This window comes from Callospermophilus lateralis, unplaced genomic scaffold (genome assembly GCF_048772815.1).
Source record: "Callospermophilus lateralis isolate mCalLat2 unplaced genomic scaffold, mCalLat2.hap1 Scaffold_323, whole genome shotgun sequence".
Classification (NCBI taxonomy): domain Eukaryota; kingdom Metazoa; phylum Chordata; class Mammalia; order Rodentia; family Sciuridae; genus Callospermophilus; species Callospermophilus lateralis.
In genome coordinates, this window is record NW_027513809.1 from 50947 (window position 1) to 71293 (window position 20347).

Consider the following 20347-nt stretch of genomic DNA (forward strand, 5'->3'; position numbering starts at 1 on the left):
TGGTCACCCCTAGCTGCAAAGGAATCTTCAAAGGCAAGTTTTTAACTTTCTAGCTCCAGAGGCAGAGGAAGACCAGGGAAAAGGGAATTGGAACAGGGGCTCGATGAGGCAGCCTCACATCTCTGCTTGGAATCAAAACGTTCCTTTCTGTGAGTTCGGTGACTTATTTTCCTTAGCAGAACAGCTCAGGCACACCCCTGTTCACTCATAACTCATCCTCTGAGTCAAGTCTTATTGTCCCCTCAGGTGGTCACTGCAGATGTGTTTCAGGGAGTCGTCAAGGCCCACATGGAGAGGCAGAGGTGGCACCAGGCCATGCATGCTGGTCTGCAGCCCCCAGGTTTGGACTCCCCACTGTCAGTGGAGGCCTGGTGCCACAGAATTTTATGAGTCTCTTGTCTCCCAGGACTGGTGTTGGTGGAAGCCTACAGCTACAAGACCAACGACTGGTTCTTTGTGGCCCAGATGAACATGCAGTGCAGCTGTGTGGGTGTGGGCATTGTGGAGGGTAAGAATGCAACAGTGGGCGGCCAGCCCTACCCTGGCCCCCAGGCCTTGTTCTGGGTCTGCAGTCATGCACATACTCTAACATGGCTCTGTTTTTTTCAGATAACTGCTGAGATAGGAGCCATTGTTCCTGATTTAACATAAGAGGGTGGTTGATACAAGAGAGGTGAAGCTTGAGCCCAAGGCTGAGAGGTGTTTGATTGGGTTGGGGAAAAGAGGAAGAGCCCAGAGGAAATGCCATCCTTTCTCTGTCCACTTGTCAACAGCTCTGCTGAGGGTAGGAACCCAGAGTCCCCAATGTGGTGGATTAATTTTCTTGGATTAATTTTTTAAAAATATTTTGTTAGTTGTTCATGGGACTACATTCATTAAAATGTGGTGCTGAGGATTGAACCCAGCGCCTCATACTTGTTAGACAAGCATTCTACCACTGAGCCACACCCCCTATTGAACATTTTTCTCACATGTGCAAACATGGCACATTAAGCAGATCTTCTTCTCAGGTCTGACAACTCTCTCTGCAGGGCAGTTGGAAGTGTGCGGGGTGAGTCAGAAGGCTGGCTGGAGGCCTGGCCAGACAGTGTGCAGTTGTTTGTAAATTATCCATCTCTCATTTTATTCCCAAAACTCTTCTGAAGAAGATAGGCAGAACTCAGAGTTTCTCCACTCTTTCCAGATGGAGAAACTGAGTTCCAAAGAGTTTCAAGGTTGAGCTGCACATCGCGGTGATAGGGAAGTGCACAGCCAGTCCTCAGCCTGTCTCCCAGCTCCAGCCCAGCGCTCTTCCACTGTGCTGTGCTGTGCTCTGCTCTTTCAGGCCATTAACAAGTGCTGATGGGTAGGACTTTTACAATTATGTGTGAATTCAACATGCCAAGGCATAGACTATTTTTTGAACCAAAAAGGCTAGAGTTTAGGGGATGTCATTGGCCCATTACTCTGTCCTGATGCATGGGGACAACTGGAAGATTTGTTCACTTGGATGTGTATGCAGATGTGTTCTCTCTCTCTCTCTCTCTCTCTCTCTCTCTCTCTCTCTCTCGTGCACACATTAAGAACACGCCCATGTACACATGCTTTGGGCAGAGTGGAATATGCAGTTAGAAAATAATAGAAATATTCTTTTTCTGAACTGGTTTGCATAGTTTAAATTTTCATTTAAAGCTATTTAACACACAAAACAAGTCATCTTAAGTGACTGTAAGGATTTTTTTCCTCCTACCAAGATAAATTGTTTCTTGCAGTCTCATCCTCTTGGTGGAACAGAAATTGATTTGTCTGCCAAATCTAAGTGCTTTGTCTAGCCACCTTCCCATTCCCTGCCCCCCTTGTTCCTCAGCCAGGAATATGAAACAATAGACCAGGGCTTAAAAATAGCAAATCCCTGTTAATAGAGTCAAGGAGAAACCTTGAGTGGGTATTTTTTCAGCTGATGCAGGGTTGCAATGGCTGGTGGGGGTTAGAGGAGGTGCCTTAATGGTAGTAATTTAGAATACTCCCCTTGACAAAGGCTTTTGTGAGCATGTTGTGTGTGTGGAAGAAATGCTGTCTTGGAGCCTGCCCTGTGGACAGATTGGGAACTCACTTTTCTTGCCCCTCCTGAATGTGAAGCTCCATGGGCTGTGAGTCACCTGGGGCAGCAGTGGGTCTAGGTGTGGAGGCAGGAATGCAGCTCTGTGCATTGTCTGATTTACTCCCCTCCCTCACATCCTCTCCTGCATGCTGTGGAGTCTGAAGGACACTGAGAAAACATGGGGGAAATTAGGATAGTTTATCCTGGCTGCTTGGAAGAATCTCTGCTCAGGAAAAGAGAGTGTTAGGATGAGAGTGTAGGTAGAAGCTCCCAACCAGCCACACCATGTGGGTGGCCTGTTTTTTCTTTGTTATTGTTGTTGTTGTTTGTTTTGCTTTTGTTTTTGGTTTTTCTATGCTTTGACTTTGGTGAGGGCTGAACAGGGCAGGAGAGGTCTATTTTTCTTCAGAAGTGTCAGTGGAGAGGATTCTGGGGAAAAAAACAAAACCAGGCTCAGTGACAATAGAAGAATAATTTTACATTTCATACATACATCAGTAACCCTGATGGTAGGGTATAGTTTTGAGAATAAAACTTTAACTTAAATTATTTATTTCAGGTTTTCTCATTTTTGCTGTACTCTTGGTGATATTATAAGCATATAATGACCCCTGAAATGTATTGATTAAATAATCCTGTCCAAAGGATTTTCATTTGGTAGTGTTTACTCAGCCTTCAGCTAGTTTTCAACATCCTTGCTCTATAACTCATGCTCCCTGCCCCCCAAGATCATGTGAAGTAGGGTTACTTCCTCTCCCCTACAGAAAGGGCTGTCCCATCACATTCGAAGACTAAATATTAAATCCAAAAGGTTCAAATCTCTGTTGTAAAGAAGCTGGAATATCATCTGTATACGGGGTAAAAATGGGAGTTCATAACCCACTTGTGTCAAAGTGTAAAATATGATATATTAAGAACTATGTAAAGTTTTGAACAACCAACAATAAAAAAAAGCTGGAATACCAATTTTCTGCTCTTTTTTCCCATCTTGCTCCTTGTCCCTGGCCCCAGGAAGAAATGATGCCATTGGGTAATGGCTTTGTGGTAATTTTATTGTAAAAATAGATGATGGTACTTCAGGACCCTCATGCATGGCTTGGAGCTCCCAGCATTGTCTGCACAAAAGTCCAGCCATCTCACCCCAGAATGTACATAGAGCTCTCCACACACAAGCTCTGCCTGTGGAGATATGGAAAGAACAGAAACAGTGGCTATGTGCTCAAGTCTGGGCTCTCACTGAAGAAGATTTTTCCACATTTATCCCATCTGTTATTGGTAGCCATTAGCCAGATGGTCAGCCTGCCTGGTAATAGCCAAGAGTCCTCCAGTTCTCCATCTATCTAGTACTCTGTTCTAGAGAAGCATTATCCTAGTTCACCAGCAAGAATATGTTGAGCCTGGTGGTGCCAGGTCATAGCTTCAACTGGGTCTTTGGAGATCTTGTTTAGAATGAGGTTCAGAATTGCTTCTAGAGAGCTCAGGACTTAGGAGCATGTAGAAGGCAGAAATGTGAAGATGGTTTCCCTTGCTGGGGACATAAGCCGGCATTCCTCTGAAGGAAGGGGGCCCAGCAGTCTAAAGTAAGAGTAGCCTATAGGTTAAAGATGGGCATCAGCCAAGCTTCGGTGCCCTGCTAGTGTCCCTGGCACCATCCTCATCCTCTTTGACTCTTCCAGAGAAGCTTTATGCCATTGGGGGTTATGATGGGGCCTCCCGCCAGTGTCTGACCACCATGGAGCAGTACAACCAAGCAACCAAAGAGTGGCTATATGTGGCTGACATGAGCACCCGCTGCAGTGGTGTAGGTAGGGGAGCCTCAGGGTGCAGACTGTCTGCTTGGCGCACAGCCAGTTCTGGAGCCCAGTGACATAACCTTACATTTTAGTTTACTTTTCTTCTTTTTTTCCTTCTACTGTATATAATCGCATTAGCACCTTTGCAGCTACAGTGTTTGTAAGTGCACCTTTCCCAGAGATCCCTTTGCTAGAGAGTAGAAGATATAATGTTCTTTATCATCACCATGTTTGTATGGAGGGTCTATATCTCCTCAAAGTGAAGGCTTACTAGGGACCAGGCGCTGTCCTAATAGACCCTTTCTATGCCTCAGTATTATATTTAATTACCATAACCCTGAATGGCAGATACAATATTGATTATATTACAATATTGATAATATTGATTCCTCTTACCAGATTTTGGAAGTAAGTCTACAAAAAGTTGAATAATTTGTCCAAGGTCATAAAACTAGTAGTTGCCAAAGTTGGAATTCTCTAGAGTTAAGTCTTTTAACCCCTAGATTAATCACGAGAGGTTCATTTCTGTGAGGTAGTAGGACAACCATCCAGACTTTATTGGACACAGTCCAGCCTGCCTGTCTAAAATCCCTGTCTTGAGGTTGGAAAGCAATATACTAGTTTTCACATCTGGAAATAAACCTGTGTCCCTCCCTCATCCCCTCTTTCCCTCACACCTACCCCCTTCCATGGGAAGAGAATGACTTCCAAGTGGTTTCCCACTAGTGCTTCTGTGGTCCTTGGGGCTGTTTCAGAAGCTGTGGCAGCAGTCCCTCTTTCCCTGCTTGGTGTCTCCATGGTCCTAGAGGCCCCAGGAAAAGGACTAGTGGGTAGGCAGAGGCCATGGATGCAGTTCCTCTGGTGTGTGGCTACTGATTCCCATCACAACTCAAAGTAACCATCTACCATCTGTTCCCCCCCTCCATCGCCTCTCTCTCCCCTCTTCCCTCACCCCCTCTGGTTTGTTCCTGTTTGGAGTGCTATTTTCAAGAGCTTACCTCTGCTAATCCTGACAGGTCAGACCTTCCTGAGTTTGGACCAGATGCCTGGCAGTTAGGAAATTTGGGCTTCAGTGCTGGGTTTGTTCTAACTTGTTCTGTGACCTTGGATAAGACCCCCTCCATTTCTGACCTTCAGTTTCTCAGATATGAAATGAGTGCATTGGAGCAGATGTTCCCTAAGGACCAGTTCAACTCACAGATCCCATGATTCTTCCCTTCCATAAAACTCCTGTAGTATTTCAGTTTTTTTATTGACCATACATTATACTTCCTAGAAGTCCTCTCCTGTTCTCCAGGCATGAGAGCAGGTGCTCAAGGCTCATGCATTTATGAACAGCTCAGAAGAGTGGGTCATGCACACTGACCTGCTCAGCTGTTCTGAGGAAGCTCCCCAGGGGGAAGTGTGCTGACGCAGATCTGCAGAAACTAGGACTTCTCACCTACCTCTGAAAGTTCAGGCTCATTCATGTGGATGGAGTAACTTTGTCTGTAAGCTGCTTAGAAGGTTACTGTTGAGTGGATGTTACTAAGCCCTGATACTACCTTTTAAACCTAGGTAAAAGGCCCAGGATTATATCATCCCAATACCTTTGTCCCTAGGAGATGCAGTTACCTTGACTTAGGGAATGAACTCTTTCCTCAGATTATTGTCAGAGCCCTGGCTTCTTCAACCCTGGCAAGTCTCACCCCTACTTGGGAACCCACATACTTATCTTGGGGGTGTTTTTTGGTGGCTGAGGGCCCAGAGACCAAAGTCCCTGGCCCTTGGAGGTAACCAGGCTGGGCTCTAGATACAGGAATCCTCTGCATCAGAGTTCATGGATCAGGCTGCCCACAAGTGCCTGGAAGGCTGCTTTCTTCCTCAGCTGGGTGTGGGCAACACCAGAAGATATTTAGGGGAAAGGAGGCCATCTCAGGGTTCCAGGAGTAGCAGTTCTTGCTTAGGAACCCATTTGACTTGCTAGGCCTGCATCTATTAGCTAGCCATCACCGGTACAACATCTCCATCTGCTGTTAGTTTAGGGCAATTGCTAGGAACAACTAGTTTGCTAACTTAATTGCTGAAGGGAATTTTACACATTTTGTTATTCAAATGTTCGCTGATGACTTAAACTACCTGGCACAGGGAATAAGGCAAGGATAAGACAATTTTCTGTCCATATGAGGTTTATGTTTTACACATTTAGTTCTTGAATTTGAAACCTGCCTGCACATCATAATTACCCATGGAAATTTTCCAGGCTTGTGACCAGTGTGTCTGAGAGAGAAGCCCTAGAACCTACCTTCTCAAAAATCCCCCAGCTGTTGGAGATGCAGCCTGTCCACCAAGGGGAGTAGTCCACAGGCATTTCTGACCCATTCCATCCCCCTTCCTTCATAAATGGGAAAACCAAAGCCCAGAAAGGGAAGGATCACCCAATGGAGGAATTAGAGGCAGGTCTAGAACCCAGGTGTTCCAGCCACCAGGCCAGTTGCTCTTTCTAGGTGCTACCACCATCCTTTATTGACTTTTGTCTCCTTGACTTGTATTAAAGGATTTTAAAAGGTTGCACTGAAGCTTGTAAATGATGCCTCAGGCTGGCCAGCTCAGTGCCTGGTCTAATGCCCTGTGGCATCCAGGAGAGAAGTAGGCAGAAAAACAGTTCCTTCTCAAGACTATAAGGGAGGTCTCTTTGGTAATGATCTCAGCACACTTACTGCATGGCTAGTTTCAATTTTTAACCCTTTGACTTGATTATTACAATGGTGAGTAATACAATAGTTTTGGAAGGCAAGGCATTATATGTAGGCAAAAAAGAAAGAAATGTAATTTTACTCCCCAGAAATAACTACTTTGAATATTTTGGTGAATTTCAGCCTTTTTTTTGCTTTTTACCTAACACATATGTACATGCATATATTTATGTTTTTAAAACAGGAATGGAGTCATATTTGCTGTATATTTCAACATTTCCATGTTGGCAATCTCTTGAGGATGCAGGAAGGGTATCATTGTATCTGTTTTATAGATGAGAACACTGAAGTCCAGGGAGATAAAACAGCACTCCCCAAGTCACCTGCTGGTGGTGACCATCTGGGGCTGGACATCAGGCCTCATGGTGTCTGGTTCCTGTAGCCAACCTGGGGCCGGAACACCACTCTGCCTTTCAGGGGTTGGGGTGCTCAGCGGACAACTGTATGCCACAGGCGGTCATGATGGGCCCTTGGTGAGGAAGAGTGTTGAAGTTTACGATCCTGGAACAAACACCTGGAAGCAGGTGGCAGACATGAACATGTGCCCACACAATGCAGGTAATGGGACGTGGGGGTCCTTGGCCTCTTCACTCTGCACATAACAGCTCTCCATGAGAGGAAGAGGGGAGAGATTCTCAGCATCTCAAGCTGAGCTCAAACACTGAATAAGGATGGAGTATCCATCTGCAGGGCAGGCTCTAGGTGAGGGGCAGGGGGAGCTCAGAACACAAAATACTTGCCACAGGTCTCTGCATTTAGATGTGCAAGGGTTGTCATCCCCCTCGTCTCCCCATGAAAGGTGATTATTTTACTGCATGCAGTTTGACACAGAGCCGGGGAAAACCTCTGACTGTCACCAGTGCCCCTGCCCAATGGCTTAAGTGCAGAACTGTGTGGACGTGGGCCAGACAAGCACTTGGCCCTGTCCCTTCATTGCTTTTGCCTGGCTAAAGGACTCTCACTTTTACCTGAATCCAGTCTTCTTCCTTACAGGGAGAGCTGGGCCCTTGGCTGTTCTCCAGGAGAACCACTTCCTTTATTCCCTTCTTTGTACTTTCTATGTCTCTTGTCCTTTCTGTCCCTTCCCCTATTCCTTCCCTAGGGGATTTAGATGTGTATCTCCTGGAGCCTGAGAGTCCTGTCAAGCTATTTCCTTTTGGAGTTTTGTCCTTTTGGTCATGCCTCTGTGCTTTGGGAAAGCATCAGCTGAGCCTACCCTCACAGGCTGGAAAGACAAACAGGTTTCTTTCGGGCAGAATTATTTCCTTCATTCTCACATTACCTGTTTGCTAAACCCATTTGTGGCTGACTTGTTGGAAGTATAAATGGAGGGAAAGTTTACTGATTTACTCTTTGCCTGAGTCTGCTGTGATTTAACTTGGCATTTGACCTTAAGCCACATGAGCAGGGAATTACAGACCCTAAGTCTGAGAAAAAGTTTAAATGTAAACAGGATTATATGCAAATATTCACATATAGATATTTCTGTTAATAACAAATATGGAGTCACACTACAACACTGTTTACAACTGCTTTTAAAAGCTCCCTTCACCATCTTTCATCAATATGCTTTGATACGCTGAATTTGTTTATATTATTTTCTTGTCTTAGAGTCTAAGTAGTAGTTTGGTTATTGTAAACGGTTCCTGTAGTTAAATTAATGCACATATTTAAAATTAGTTCTTATAATAAAAGGTGAAAAGTAGAATTTTGAGTCAGAGGGATCACCTGTGTTTTAGACCATTCAGGAAGGTGCTCCATGTTATTCTCTCACTAATATTTGAGAGTATCCTCACCAATGCTGATACCAAAACTACTTTAGGGCATCATCTTAGTTATACTTTCTTAATTTTTAGTCCCCACTTCTTGAGACCTTGCCCCACAACTGGCTTACTCTGAGATTAGGATGAGAGGGGAGCCTGGACCCTGGGAATGGTGTGTGAGTTTAGAACCCTGCTTTGTGAAGGGGTTACTGACACTGCCATTAGCACCACACAGGGGAAAGCTTACAAGCAGAGAATTAATAGCGTGTACAAAATCACTCAACTGTTTTGTTCTCCAGTTTGCGGGGCTGGAAGGTCTTTGTTCTGGGTTCTCTGTGCTTATTGAGAGAGGAGCAGAACACACAATGCTCTATCAGAAGGGATGGCGGGAACATCTGAGGGACTGTGTGGTAGTGAGAGAAATAATTGCTCAGATAGGGAATTCTCAGAGCCTAGTAGTGGCTGTTGGCAGCATGTGCTGCCTCTGAGCAAACCCATACCTGCAGAGCTGGATCTCTGTGATCCTACCATGTGTGAGGGAATGAGCCTCCAGGGCAGCCAGCATGCATCTGCTGAAGATCCAAGTCTCCAGTGCCCTAATGTCTCTGGTGGCTTCTGTTTGACTCTCAGGGGTCTGTGCAGTGAATGGGCTCCTGTATGTGGTTGGAGGAGACGATGGATCCTGCAACCTGGCTTCAGTGGAGTACTACAATCCTGTCATGGACAAGTGGACACTGTTACCAACCAATATGAGTACTGGCTGGAGCTATGCAGGTCTGTATTACAGCCCCTCCCACCCTGGGCTGGGGAGGGGAGGAGGAGATGTGAGCTTGATTAACTTGGGACTGAGTGCCTCCTAGGGTGGCTGGTAATTGTCACATCGCTACCACTCCTTCACTCTGTGCCCAGGAAATATGCTAATAATTAGCCTGTCCCCTGTGAACCTGAATGTATCCTTAACATTCTTATTGTAGTGTTTCAGGGAGCTTGTTCCAAATGATCTGCGCTGCCACAAAACACTTTAGAGTTTTATTGCCATTTTTGGCTTATTTTGTACCAGGCTCCCAGGTGGCACAAGTACAGTTCTTGTTCTCTGGAAGTTGAGTTGGAAAGATAAGTCCTATCTGCACAGAACAGGGGAAATACAAGATGAAGTACACATGAGTTATGAGTGGAATGCCCTGTACATCTTTATTACCTGACAGGGTAATAAATTGAGAATTGGCAGGTTCAAGACCTCCACCTGGAGGAGATAAGCTCCATCAATCCTTAACAGTGGGTCACAATGACACAAATAACTGCCCTTTGCTGGAAGCCCCTCTCTGTGCTATGGGAGGGTGTGTTAGGTACAGTGTACACATTTACTTTCTTCTTTTCCATCCACCCTAAGGCTGAATGGGACTGTATCCTTCCATTTTACAGATAATAAAACCGAGCTTTGAGAGTTTAATTTGGCAAAGGCCACAAAACTAACATATGGCAAAGTCAGAATTCAGTCTTGGGTTTGACTTCTAAGCTATACCCCTTATACTACCCTGGCTCAGAATTGGGGTAAGAGGTCAGTAGGAATAATGGTAGGCTGATGTGGAGTCTACCTATTTCTTGTGGAGTGTGTTTGGAGTTTGCTGAGGTACAGGGGCTGGGGAGACATCAGGGTTGATGTTGTAAAAGTCCAGGTTCTTTGGGGAGACAAGCAAATGTATAGCCACAATGTAGCCAAGCTCCTGAATCTGTTCTCCAGAAACTGGAATAGTTAGGTCAGACACTTACTTATTGAGCACACACAATGTACCAGATATTCATCCTGAATATTTATAAACATTTTCTCATTTAGTCCTCATCTGGACTCCATTGGTGTCAGGCAGGCTCCAAAGGGTTTTATCACATTCTTTCAGCACAAGGCTCCTATTGCAATGAACTTCTTTCATTTTTTTTCCTCTTGTAGGGTTTTTTCTCACCTTATGAGAAAAAAATGTTTTTTATTGTTGTTTTGTTTTAGCTAAATAGGAAAGATTTTAGAAGCATTTTGTTCCTAGAGAAATTCTGTTCCAATGGCTAATTATGAGAATCAGCACCATCACTTTCTTAAATTGTATAGAGATGAGCAGGCTGTTTTCTAGGATAAGACGTTGAGACACTGGTGGGATCTCCCCTTGGCTCCACATGTGCCTTAATGAGAGGGGAGGGCTTCACTATGGCTGGTGAGGATTTCTTTCATGTACTGAATATTTCATGTGCCTGTTTTCACTCTCTACCTACGCCAGATATAGGTGGGAAGCAGACAAACAAGCATGCAATTTTGTGTTCAATCCCATTGCCCAAGTGAGTCTTAAAGTCTGGGAACATTCTCAGAAAAGTAAAGATTTAGAGAGTTATTTATTGGAGTGTTAATTATTTAGCAAAAAATCAAGAACTACTTAATGTCTTTCATAAAGAAAATACTTAATTTTGGGCTATTTTTTCAGAAGTGTATTTTTAATGTCATGAGAAAATATTTGTGACAGGTGTTCAGTTAAAGGGGGCTGGGCAGTGTGTACCCTGTTAAGTCCTATAGCTCTGCCTTGGGGCAGTGGTGGGCTTGAACAGGTACTGCTTCTGGGAATGGATAATGGAGTCAGATCTGAACTTGAATCCTGGCTCTGCCGCTAGACCTGGGTCTGTGGACCAGGTATTCAGTCTGACTTGAACTCTTTTGTATCACTTGTAAAATGGGAACAAAACTACACTGAGCCCCTGAGGGCTGTTGTGAGAGTGAAATGGGTTAATATGTGTACAGTGCTATGCACAGCACCTGCCTGGCGCCGAACACCTCTCAGTAAACAAATGGGAAGCTAATAAATAATCAATATGCAAATTAGAAGCTAGGAAATAATCCAAAAAGATAGTGGCAGTTGTTTTTGTGTGAAAGCCTGAAAGATTTTTTTCTTTGTGTTCTATGTTTTCCATAATGAGAATATATTATTTTTATAATCAAAAGAGAATGCTTATATAAAAAAGAAATACAGAAGCCTACTTTAAAAAATGTTACCTGCTGGGTGTGGTGGGCATGCCTGTAATCCCAGCAGCTTGGGAGGCTGAGGTAGGAGGATTATAAATTCAAAGTCAGCCTCAGCAGCTAAATGAGGTTGTAAAGCAACTCAGCAAGACCCTGTCTCTAGATAAAAAATAAAATGGGCTGAGGATGTGCTCAGTATTTAAGTGTCCCTAGGTCCAATCCTTGGTACAAAATAAAAATCAAATCAAAAAACAAAAACTACTTTATGAAAGAGTTGTCCTGGGTGGAGGAGACATGTTGTCAAGGTCACATAGCATGTCTTTTTCCAGACTCAGGATTCTCTGCTTCCACGCATCTTTGTTGTCACCATTATCCAGGAAAGGATGTTTTTGGCAGAATCTCTCTTATGGGGTATCTTGGGCTTTCTTTTATCAGTGTTCTCTTCAACCAGAACATTTATTGCTGTGAGAATATGTTAAAACAAGGCTCCCATAACCATCTTACCTATAGACACTGTTTAAATTAGGATTTTGTTTAGCAGCAGGTGCCAGAAAACCCAACAGACTGTTGCTTGTATAAGAAAGGGAGTGCATTTGTCTCAGGTAGGAAGAAATCCACAGTTTCACTGGTGACCCAGACTGTCATTGAAGAACCAGGTATCTCCCTCCATTTTCTTTTGCCAGCTTTCTCATAGCTTGACCTTGCATAAGCATTCCAGGAAGGATAAGGACAAGTCCAGGTTGCAACACTGGCTGACTTGCATCTACGATGTCATTGACCACAACTGGACCACCTGACACTTTCAGCTGCAGAGTAGTCTCGAATCTAAGCATGTAACTAGCTGGTGTGTGTGGCAGAGGACTTAGTCTACAGTGTCTTTCATGTAGTGTCAGTCTACTATGGTGAGATTGTAGGTCACACATGGATTTACCAAGTTGTACTCTTTCACCTTTTACCAAGTTAGGTGCTGAAAGAATTCAAATTATTTAGCACTGAAAGAGTCTCTTGGTAAGATGACATTTAAATAGTGTGGGAACTGGGTGTAAGAAGGTGACTGGACTTAGCTTAAGGCCACAGTGCAGGATGACAGGTGGCAAAGCTCGGGTTACATTCAATATTTTTTTTTTGCTTCCATGAAGTCAGTCTTATGTTCTTCCTAATTCATTTCAGTGTCTTCTAAAATCAGACACAAATCACTTCTCTGTGGTGACACAGATACAGAGCTGTGCAGGGCTTCTGCATTCTCAATGAGGGTGATGCAGGACAACTGACAGGGTTCTCTGCAGCTGCATAGCCAGCCTACTGGTCCCTGTGGTGAAGCAAAGTGGCAGCGGAGCAATGGAGCAAGGAGTGGTGGCCCCAGTGGGTCCAGGCAGTGAGCAGGACCTACAACCATGGGAACACACCATGTAGGCACCTTAAACCAGCACCCAGGCCAGTCAAGCCATGCCCACGTGTCACCCTTGGATGCCAGGACTGGGCCCAGTACTGAGGACTGGGGCAGAAGCCCCCACCCCAAAGCACTGCAGTCCCACCCCAGCACCTAAACTTTCCCCTTCTGACCTTCCCTGAGGAAATGGAAATTGGCAGAACTGAATGGAAGTCAGGATTCCAGAGATGACCAACAGCATTAGTGCCTTTCCAGGCTCTCATTAGCATAAATTTGGACCAATAGCAGTAACCCCACAGCTATATACACCCTGAAACATGCCTTTCCTACCAGGTCAAATCTGCTGTTGCTGTCACCAGCATCTTCTGTTCTATGACAAGATTTGTGTTTCTGGTCTTCAATAAATACTAGGGTTACATCGATTCATCCTGAATTTTGGATTCCATTTTTCAAATGCACAAGATAAAAAATCCAAATAGAAAATACTGGTGGTGAGCCACTGGGGTCTTCTGCTGCACTTCTTGTCTCCACCTGCCAGAAACCATAGTGAGTTTGGTTTGTCTCAAAGCCATGGTTTTGTAATGTGGTTATAGACTTCACACACACACACACACACACACACACACACACACACACATTTTTATTACATTGTGTGGCTTTAGTTCTCCAGAGTGAATAATTAGAGGGGACTTGTTGGGTTACATGATAACTCTCAAGTTCCACTCCTTGAAGATTCTCCTCTGATGTGACATAATAAAAAACAGGGATAATGGAAGTGGGGCATCTCTGTTCTCCTTGGGTCCCACAGCCCCTTGTGTTCACCAGTCTGGGGGCTGTCAGAACTGTATCTTTTAGGGTTAACTGGAGGTTCCATTGGGTGGGTATGGATGATGACTCATTGGCAGGAGTGACTGTCACTCCCTGGCTCCCTCTTTTCCTGGAGATCCAGGAGTGAGCTAAAAGTTCCACCCTCTGATTACCTGATGACCACCCTGACATCCAGGCTGGTCCTCCAAAGGCTCCACATGATCCCACACTCAGGTAAGGCCGACAGGTGTGCTGAGTAATCAGCCAGCCAAGCACTGTTTCTTGATTCTCCATTGTAAAGGGAAAACATGCCCCATGGTGGAAAAGGCCAAGACACACCCAAGACAACCATCACCACAATCACTCTGTCTCTGTGGCCACAAGCACAGTACCCCTTTCAGGATTGCTGCAAGGGCCCCACTGCCCCAGCACCCACTCTGGTCCTCCCACAATTGCTCCATTCAATAACCAAAGTGGTTCCTTCAAAACCTGTTACTCCATGTCACTCTCTAGTCAGAGCTTCCCAAGAAAACCACAGCCCTCAAAAGACCTCTGGAGCACAGCACAATCTGACCCTCACCACCTCAAGCCCATGCTGGGCTGTCTCTGACTCAACCACCTGTTGTGCTGGCTCCTCTTGCTCTTCCAACACTTTATGCACAACCTCACTCAGGAGCTTCACAGGGTCTCAAGGTCCCCTGACTAGCCCTGTGAACCCCAAAACCCCTGCATTTAAAACTGTGTCCCACAGAACCCCCTGCTTCTATCATTTTGTCCCCCAGGACTCCTGCCTCCAGCATTGTGCCCCTCAAGACCCCCTGCCTCCAGCACTGCATCCCCAGGACCACAGTCCTCCTACCCCTTTTTTCAGGTTTCTGCTATTTTCATCTATCATCATATCAGAGATCCCTCTCCATGCCCTCTCTGACCCCTTATTAGTTCTGACTATGTCCTTCCAAGTTCATGTGCTGGAAATCTCATTCTGGGCAAAAGTTCTAGGAGTAGGGATCTTTAAGAGCTGACTGGTCTGTGAAGGCTCCACCCTTCTTTCTCTCCTTTACCCTTGGCCTTCCAAGCCCCAAACTGTGAGCCAACTAAATTTATTTTCTCGATAAATTATCCAGTCTGTTTACATGTTGTTAAAGCTGCACAAAATAGACTAAGACACACTTAACCTGGCTTCACAGTACGAAGAACTGAAGAAGACACTACCCTGTTTCCTGCATGCTTACTTAGGGCTTTCTCCCCAGAAATGAGAGCAAGGACTTTTTTTGTTACTAAATATGTCCATCAGTGTCTGGTGGATGTTCAGAAAACATTTGTTGATGATTCAAGCCCTTCTATGACTGATATAGGCTTTGTTATATATATATATATATATATATATATATATATATATATATATATATATATATATATATATATATATAAAACAAATATATATATAACATATATATATATATATGTTATGCTTCCTGTGTTATATAACACAGGAAGCATAATGGACACAGCAAGTTCCTTATTATTAATTGTGACCTTCAGAGATAAATGTATACAAACTGGGAACACAGATAGTTTTGCAAGACAGGAGAAACTGCAAAATAAGTAGTCACCATTAAGACTGCCTTGGAAGTCTAGACATCCTGGGGTAGTGAGAGCTTGTAGTCAGGCTTTCATATGTCCCCTGTTGCTAAGTTATCGTCAGCCCCCACAGGCCTGATCCTGACTCTAAAGACAGCTTATTCCACTCATACCTACTGTCATAAGCAGCTCCTTGCACAGGTCAAGCAGCTGCGCTCTCACCAGGCTCTGATTTCCTTTTCTGTGTGGGCCATAAATACTGCTCTGTGGAATATAATGTAATTTTGTTGATTGGAGGTAGAGTCTTTTAATTCCTATAAATTAGCCCATAGCCAATGATTCTGGATATGGTCCAAAGCCATAATTACATGCCAGTAAGGAGGTAAAGAGTTAGGAGGAATTATTGCAGTTGCTAATTGTTTAAAGCTCAAGGTTTTACCTACTCAATGAAACTCTGCACACTCACAAAACTGTGTAACCAGAAATGTTATCAATAAATAAACATGTTATTTATTGTGACTCCAAACAGGAAGATTCTGGATATTTCTATCTGTACCATGAAAGTCCCACCTGAGGTTGGCAGAATGGCAAAGATGGAAAGCATGTGAATTTGGCATTCTGAAGACAGTTCCTCAGGTTCTAGAATACTTACAGGTTCTAGACCAGGTGTGGAGGACACAGCATGGTGAGAAGTAGGTGCCATCATCTTCTTGGGGCCATTGTGGGAACATGCCTTCTGAAAACATTCTAAGATAAGTGTGCACTGTGTGGTGAAGACTTTTGACTGTTCTCTTCTCCAGAGTCCCAAGCACTTTTTGCCTGGTCACAGCTCCTCATGATGTATTCCTTGAGTGCCAGCACCAGGCAGGCACTCACCTGCTGCTGATACATTAATAAACAGTGGTTCTCCAGGTGCCTTGAGCCTGCTCTGACTGCTCTCTCGTCTCTTCACACAGGGAAGGGAGGGACAATACCTTTGAAAGGATGCTGCAGGTGCCAAGACCATGCCCTGTGTACTCAGCAAGAGACACTCTCCAGCAGTCACCTGAAGACAGGTAGCTGCTCTGAACCTGTTTCCTTAGATCCCAAGCAGGAGATGGAGTGGAAAGCCTCAGGACCTTCTGGCTCTAGTCATCACCAATAGAAACTATGCAAATCCCAAAGGTGAAGAGAAGCATTAATGGTTCTTATTAGCCATGAAATTACCAAGATGGACTGACTGGTCAAGGAACAACACGATCAAGGTGTCAGCTATGACGTTCTGAGAAAAACACAGAAAATAGACACTTTCTTTACATATAGAAAACAGAAAAAGATGCTAACTAATGAGGATCTTCCCAACAATTATACAGACTGCTCCTCAGGTTCTAAGATCCTTTCAAGTTTTAGGACAGGTATAAAAAACACACATGGAAATTATCTAAAAATTAATTTTAAGAAATTGGAGACACACTGAACATTCTGTTATATTTGTCCATGGCAGAGAGGACTAAAATGGGTCCAGACGACATGGATGCAGCCTCATACTGCATGTTTGAGAACCAATGAGACCTGAAAACACAACAAAACATCAGAAAAAAGTCTTCACTTTTTACAATCTGGCCTGCATGGTGGGTTTACACCTGAGTTCTCTCCTCAGTGCACAGAAAACAGGGATCAAAGGCGGCTGTAAAACAAATGCCTTGTCAGCTCCCTGATGTGCTGTGCTTTCCTGTTGGCAGGGTAATGGGCAGCTCCCTGGGTGGAAAATGTGGGTGGAGCCTCCAGAGGCCCCCATGATGTAGAGCCTTCTGGAGGCACAGTAGGATTCATCCCATACAAGAAGATGCTGACCTCTATGCACAGTTCCAAGCAGGTAAGGTCAATGTCAGCAGGGCAAAGGGGTGAGTTGAGTCCTGCAGGGCAATGCACCATGCAGACCCTGCCCTGGCTTGTCATCTTGCCTTGGCCACTGGGGCCAATGTCTGTGGAAGGCAGTGGAGGAAAGAGCACAAGGTAGAGCCACCTGTGTGACCAAGACCAGCCCCAGGGATAAGGAAGCCATCCTGCAACAGCACAGGACACAGTAGCCAGACATGGCGCCACCCGAAAGTCTGAGGCTTGTCCACAAATAGCATGGTCCTGTCAGGGACCAGAAAAGTACCAGCTGTGAAAGACCACAGACATCAATTTCTAGGAGAGACAATATTGTTTGAGTGCCAGGGGGAGCCAAGTGTTACACCTCAGAGGCTTTGGGACTTGTCCTGATGATGCAGGGACACTGGTAGCCTTAGTGAACCCTCATGGGGAAATAGCATACTGAGACTTCTGTGCTTTCACAGTGCTTTGCTCCTGTTCACATCCGAGCTCCTTCCTTTGCCTGCCAATCATGAGATAGCCACTGTTGAAATTAATCATTATGCTAGATCTGCACAACAGCTGCCCCAGGGCTGCAGCATGGGCAGTGGGCATGAGCTGCCACCTGGTGTCCAGCACACTGGTGTGGCCCAAGGTTTACTGAGCCAGCACAAAGACAAACTGATGCACTGAGCTAAGACAGCCCTGCTGGGCCCAGTGTGGATACCTGCTCTACACAGTACTGCAGTGAGAACCCCCAGGCTCCATGATCTCAGGACCTCAACATCCTGCTTGCCAACAGAGAGAAAATGGGAGTGGGGAAACCTGAAAGTAAATGGGGGCACAATCTGTTACAATAGCATCAGTACTTTTCCAAACCCTTATTAGCATAAGTTTAGACCAACAGTGTTGTCCCAAGTGCTATATAAACCCCTTGCCTTACAGGCTTACATGATAACCTGTTATTGGGTCTATTTTTGTCTGTATAGGAGGTCTGCTTTTATTTGCATTTCAATTACATTCAATTCCATCTACTCTTGCCTTCCCATTAATTTAATTCTTTGGATCTGTGAGGCAAGCCTGGAAAGACATTAGTGGTAAAGTGCTAGAGCTTATTGCAGCACTGGAGAGCATAGCACAAGTTCAGAGCTATGACACTGAGAGCTACGATGTGCCACTTAATGGTAATTGAGAAGATTCAGACTTTGCTGGCTGCAACATTCAAATCTGACACTTGTAGATGATGTGGATTTCTGGCTGCTGATCCAAATCAGTCATCCTACTGGTTCTTGTCAAGATGCAGCTGTGGAGCTCATGTGGCCTGCAGCCCTAAGGAGACTGCTATGTAGCCAAGGGGGTCCTGAGGCAGAGAAGGCCAGTGATGAGGTAGATCAGGGCAAGCTGTTCTGTCACTCTGCTGAAGCCTGGATTTTACATATGGGGACACCCTACCACAGAAGCACACTCTATAGCAGTGACATGGCTTCAGACACCCACTGAGCATGTGGAGTCAATGACTTCAGTCTCCTGCTTCCCAAAGCAGGGAGCAAAGTAAAGTAAAGCTAAGTATGAATGGGATTCATGATGAACCAATTTCATTATTGATTTTCCAAACCCTAGTTAGTATAAGTTTGTACCAATAGCAGTGAATCAAGGGCTCTATAAACCACTAGACTGGCACACTTGGCAGAGAAAACCTGCTGTCTGTTTATCTCTTGTGTGGCATGAGCTGTGTTCCTGATATTGTCACCCATACTCCAGGCCCTGTGGGAAGCTGTTCCACAGCCTTGGGATAAGGGTTGGGTTCACTCAGGCATTTTGATACAGGAATTTTACTCTAAAGATTACAATGATGAAAACATGAGAAGACTAAAGTACCTTTCTTCTACTCTTCTTCTCCTATGAGCATGGGACAGTTTTCCAAAAGCCACTGAGCTGAATGTTACAGCACTTTGGTAGCATCACTGAACTATGAGGCCAGCTCTCTTTCAGCAAGCAAGACATTAAAGAAACTCGAAAAATGCAAAACTGCATCCTTCTTCATTTACTCTGGAAAATACATTTACTTTTCATAAAATATCTATTCAATGTGCGATGAGTTTAAAATAACCTAAAACAAATAAATAAATATTTCTAAAATTTCCCAATCTTTGTTTCACTGCAAATATTGATAGTTATCATCCACTCACAGGAAATTGTTTGGGGGTCCTCATCATCTTTAATAATGTGAAGGGATTCTGCAGGCTGGGAGCAGCTGAAACAGGAGCGGTCCTGGAAAAGATGAACACAGTAAGGTCACTGGGGTCAGGGTCTGTGAGGTGAAGGGCAGGGCTCAGATGGATCTGCAAACTTTTTTTTAAAATCTAAATCAAGGTACAGAATTTTAGCATTCTGTGGAGGGGGGTGGTTGTTACACCACATTTTGTATCTTCTGATGTGTTTTAAATAATTCATAATAAAAATAAATTGTCACAAACATGTCACTTAGAGTTATGGAAGCAATTACCAGAAACACTAGCAATGAACATGGCTGAATTTCTGGTGTAGTGTGAGACCAAGGTGGGTGAGCAGGGCTGGAAGAGGAGGCCCCATGGCAGGGTGCAGGTTCCATTCCACTTGATACTAGATACACCTCCTCTACACCTCCACAAATTAGACTCTTCAAAAAATCAAGTGACAAGAAAGTGAGGAAATGGCAAGCACCATGCAGAACTTAAGAGATGAGGAGAAGGTCTGGAAGGAGGAGGAGGAACTTAACCATGTGTTACAATGTGGGACTATGGGGGCTTTTTCTTCCCCTTCATTTTTCATCTATTCTGTTATGTGTCTGTATAATTTCATGTATAGCATAAAATTATTTTTGAAATTACTAATGGATCAAAAAAGACCGGTATTTTTTTTTTACTGAGAAAGACTGGCTGCCATGTGGTTCTATCTCTCCTGGTTATTCTCACGTGGGTGCCTGGTGGCTGCCAACCTTTTGCTCCTTAAAGACTGTGATCATAGGTGGATTCTTTCTCTCTCCTAGTTCTGCTTTGGCTGGTTGTGCTCATCTGGTGCTGCTTACACCAGGGCCTGCTCTGTCTTGACCTGGTCTTATTCTCTGTCTCTGTGTCCTCTTCCTTATTTAGAAGATTACTCAACTTTGATTTGGGGTACATCCTTAATTGTGATGATTCACTTTATACTCCTAAATGAACTACATCTGCAAACAATGAACCTCACATTCTAAAATTCAAGGTGAACATGTATTGGGGAGTACATCATCCTACACACTATAAAGACCAAGCAAAATAAATTACTAAAGGAACATGCTCCAAATATAATTATTGCTTCAAATGAAGAAGGACATGTGTTAAACACAGGC

General features: G+C 44.4%; 1 protein-coding gene across 1 annotated transcript in view; it reads left to right on the forward strand.

The window, feature by feature from the left end:
• LOC143389347 (uncharacterized) overlaps nucleotides 1-18480 on the forward strand; it is a gene marked incomplete at its 5' end in the record, with an annotated part of 66923 nt that extends 48443 nt beyond the window's left edge. The window contains 5 exon segments of the mRNA XM_077108273.1: nucleotides 407-508; nucleotides 3757-3885; nucleotides 7026-7166; nucleotides 9002-9145; nucleotides 18221-18480. Of these exon segments, the coding sequence (XP_076964388.1) occupies nucleotides 407-508; nucleotides 3757-3885; nucleotides 7026-7166; nucleotides 9002-9145; nucleotides 18221-18480 (776 nt within the window).
• Between the last annotated feature and the right edge of the window lie 1867 nt (nucleotides 18481-20347).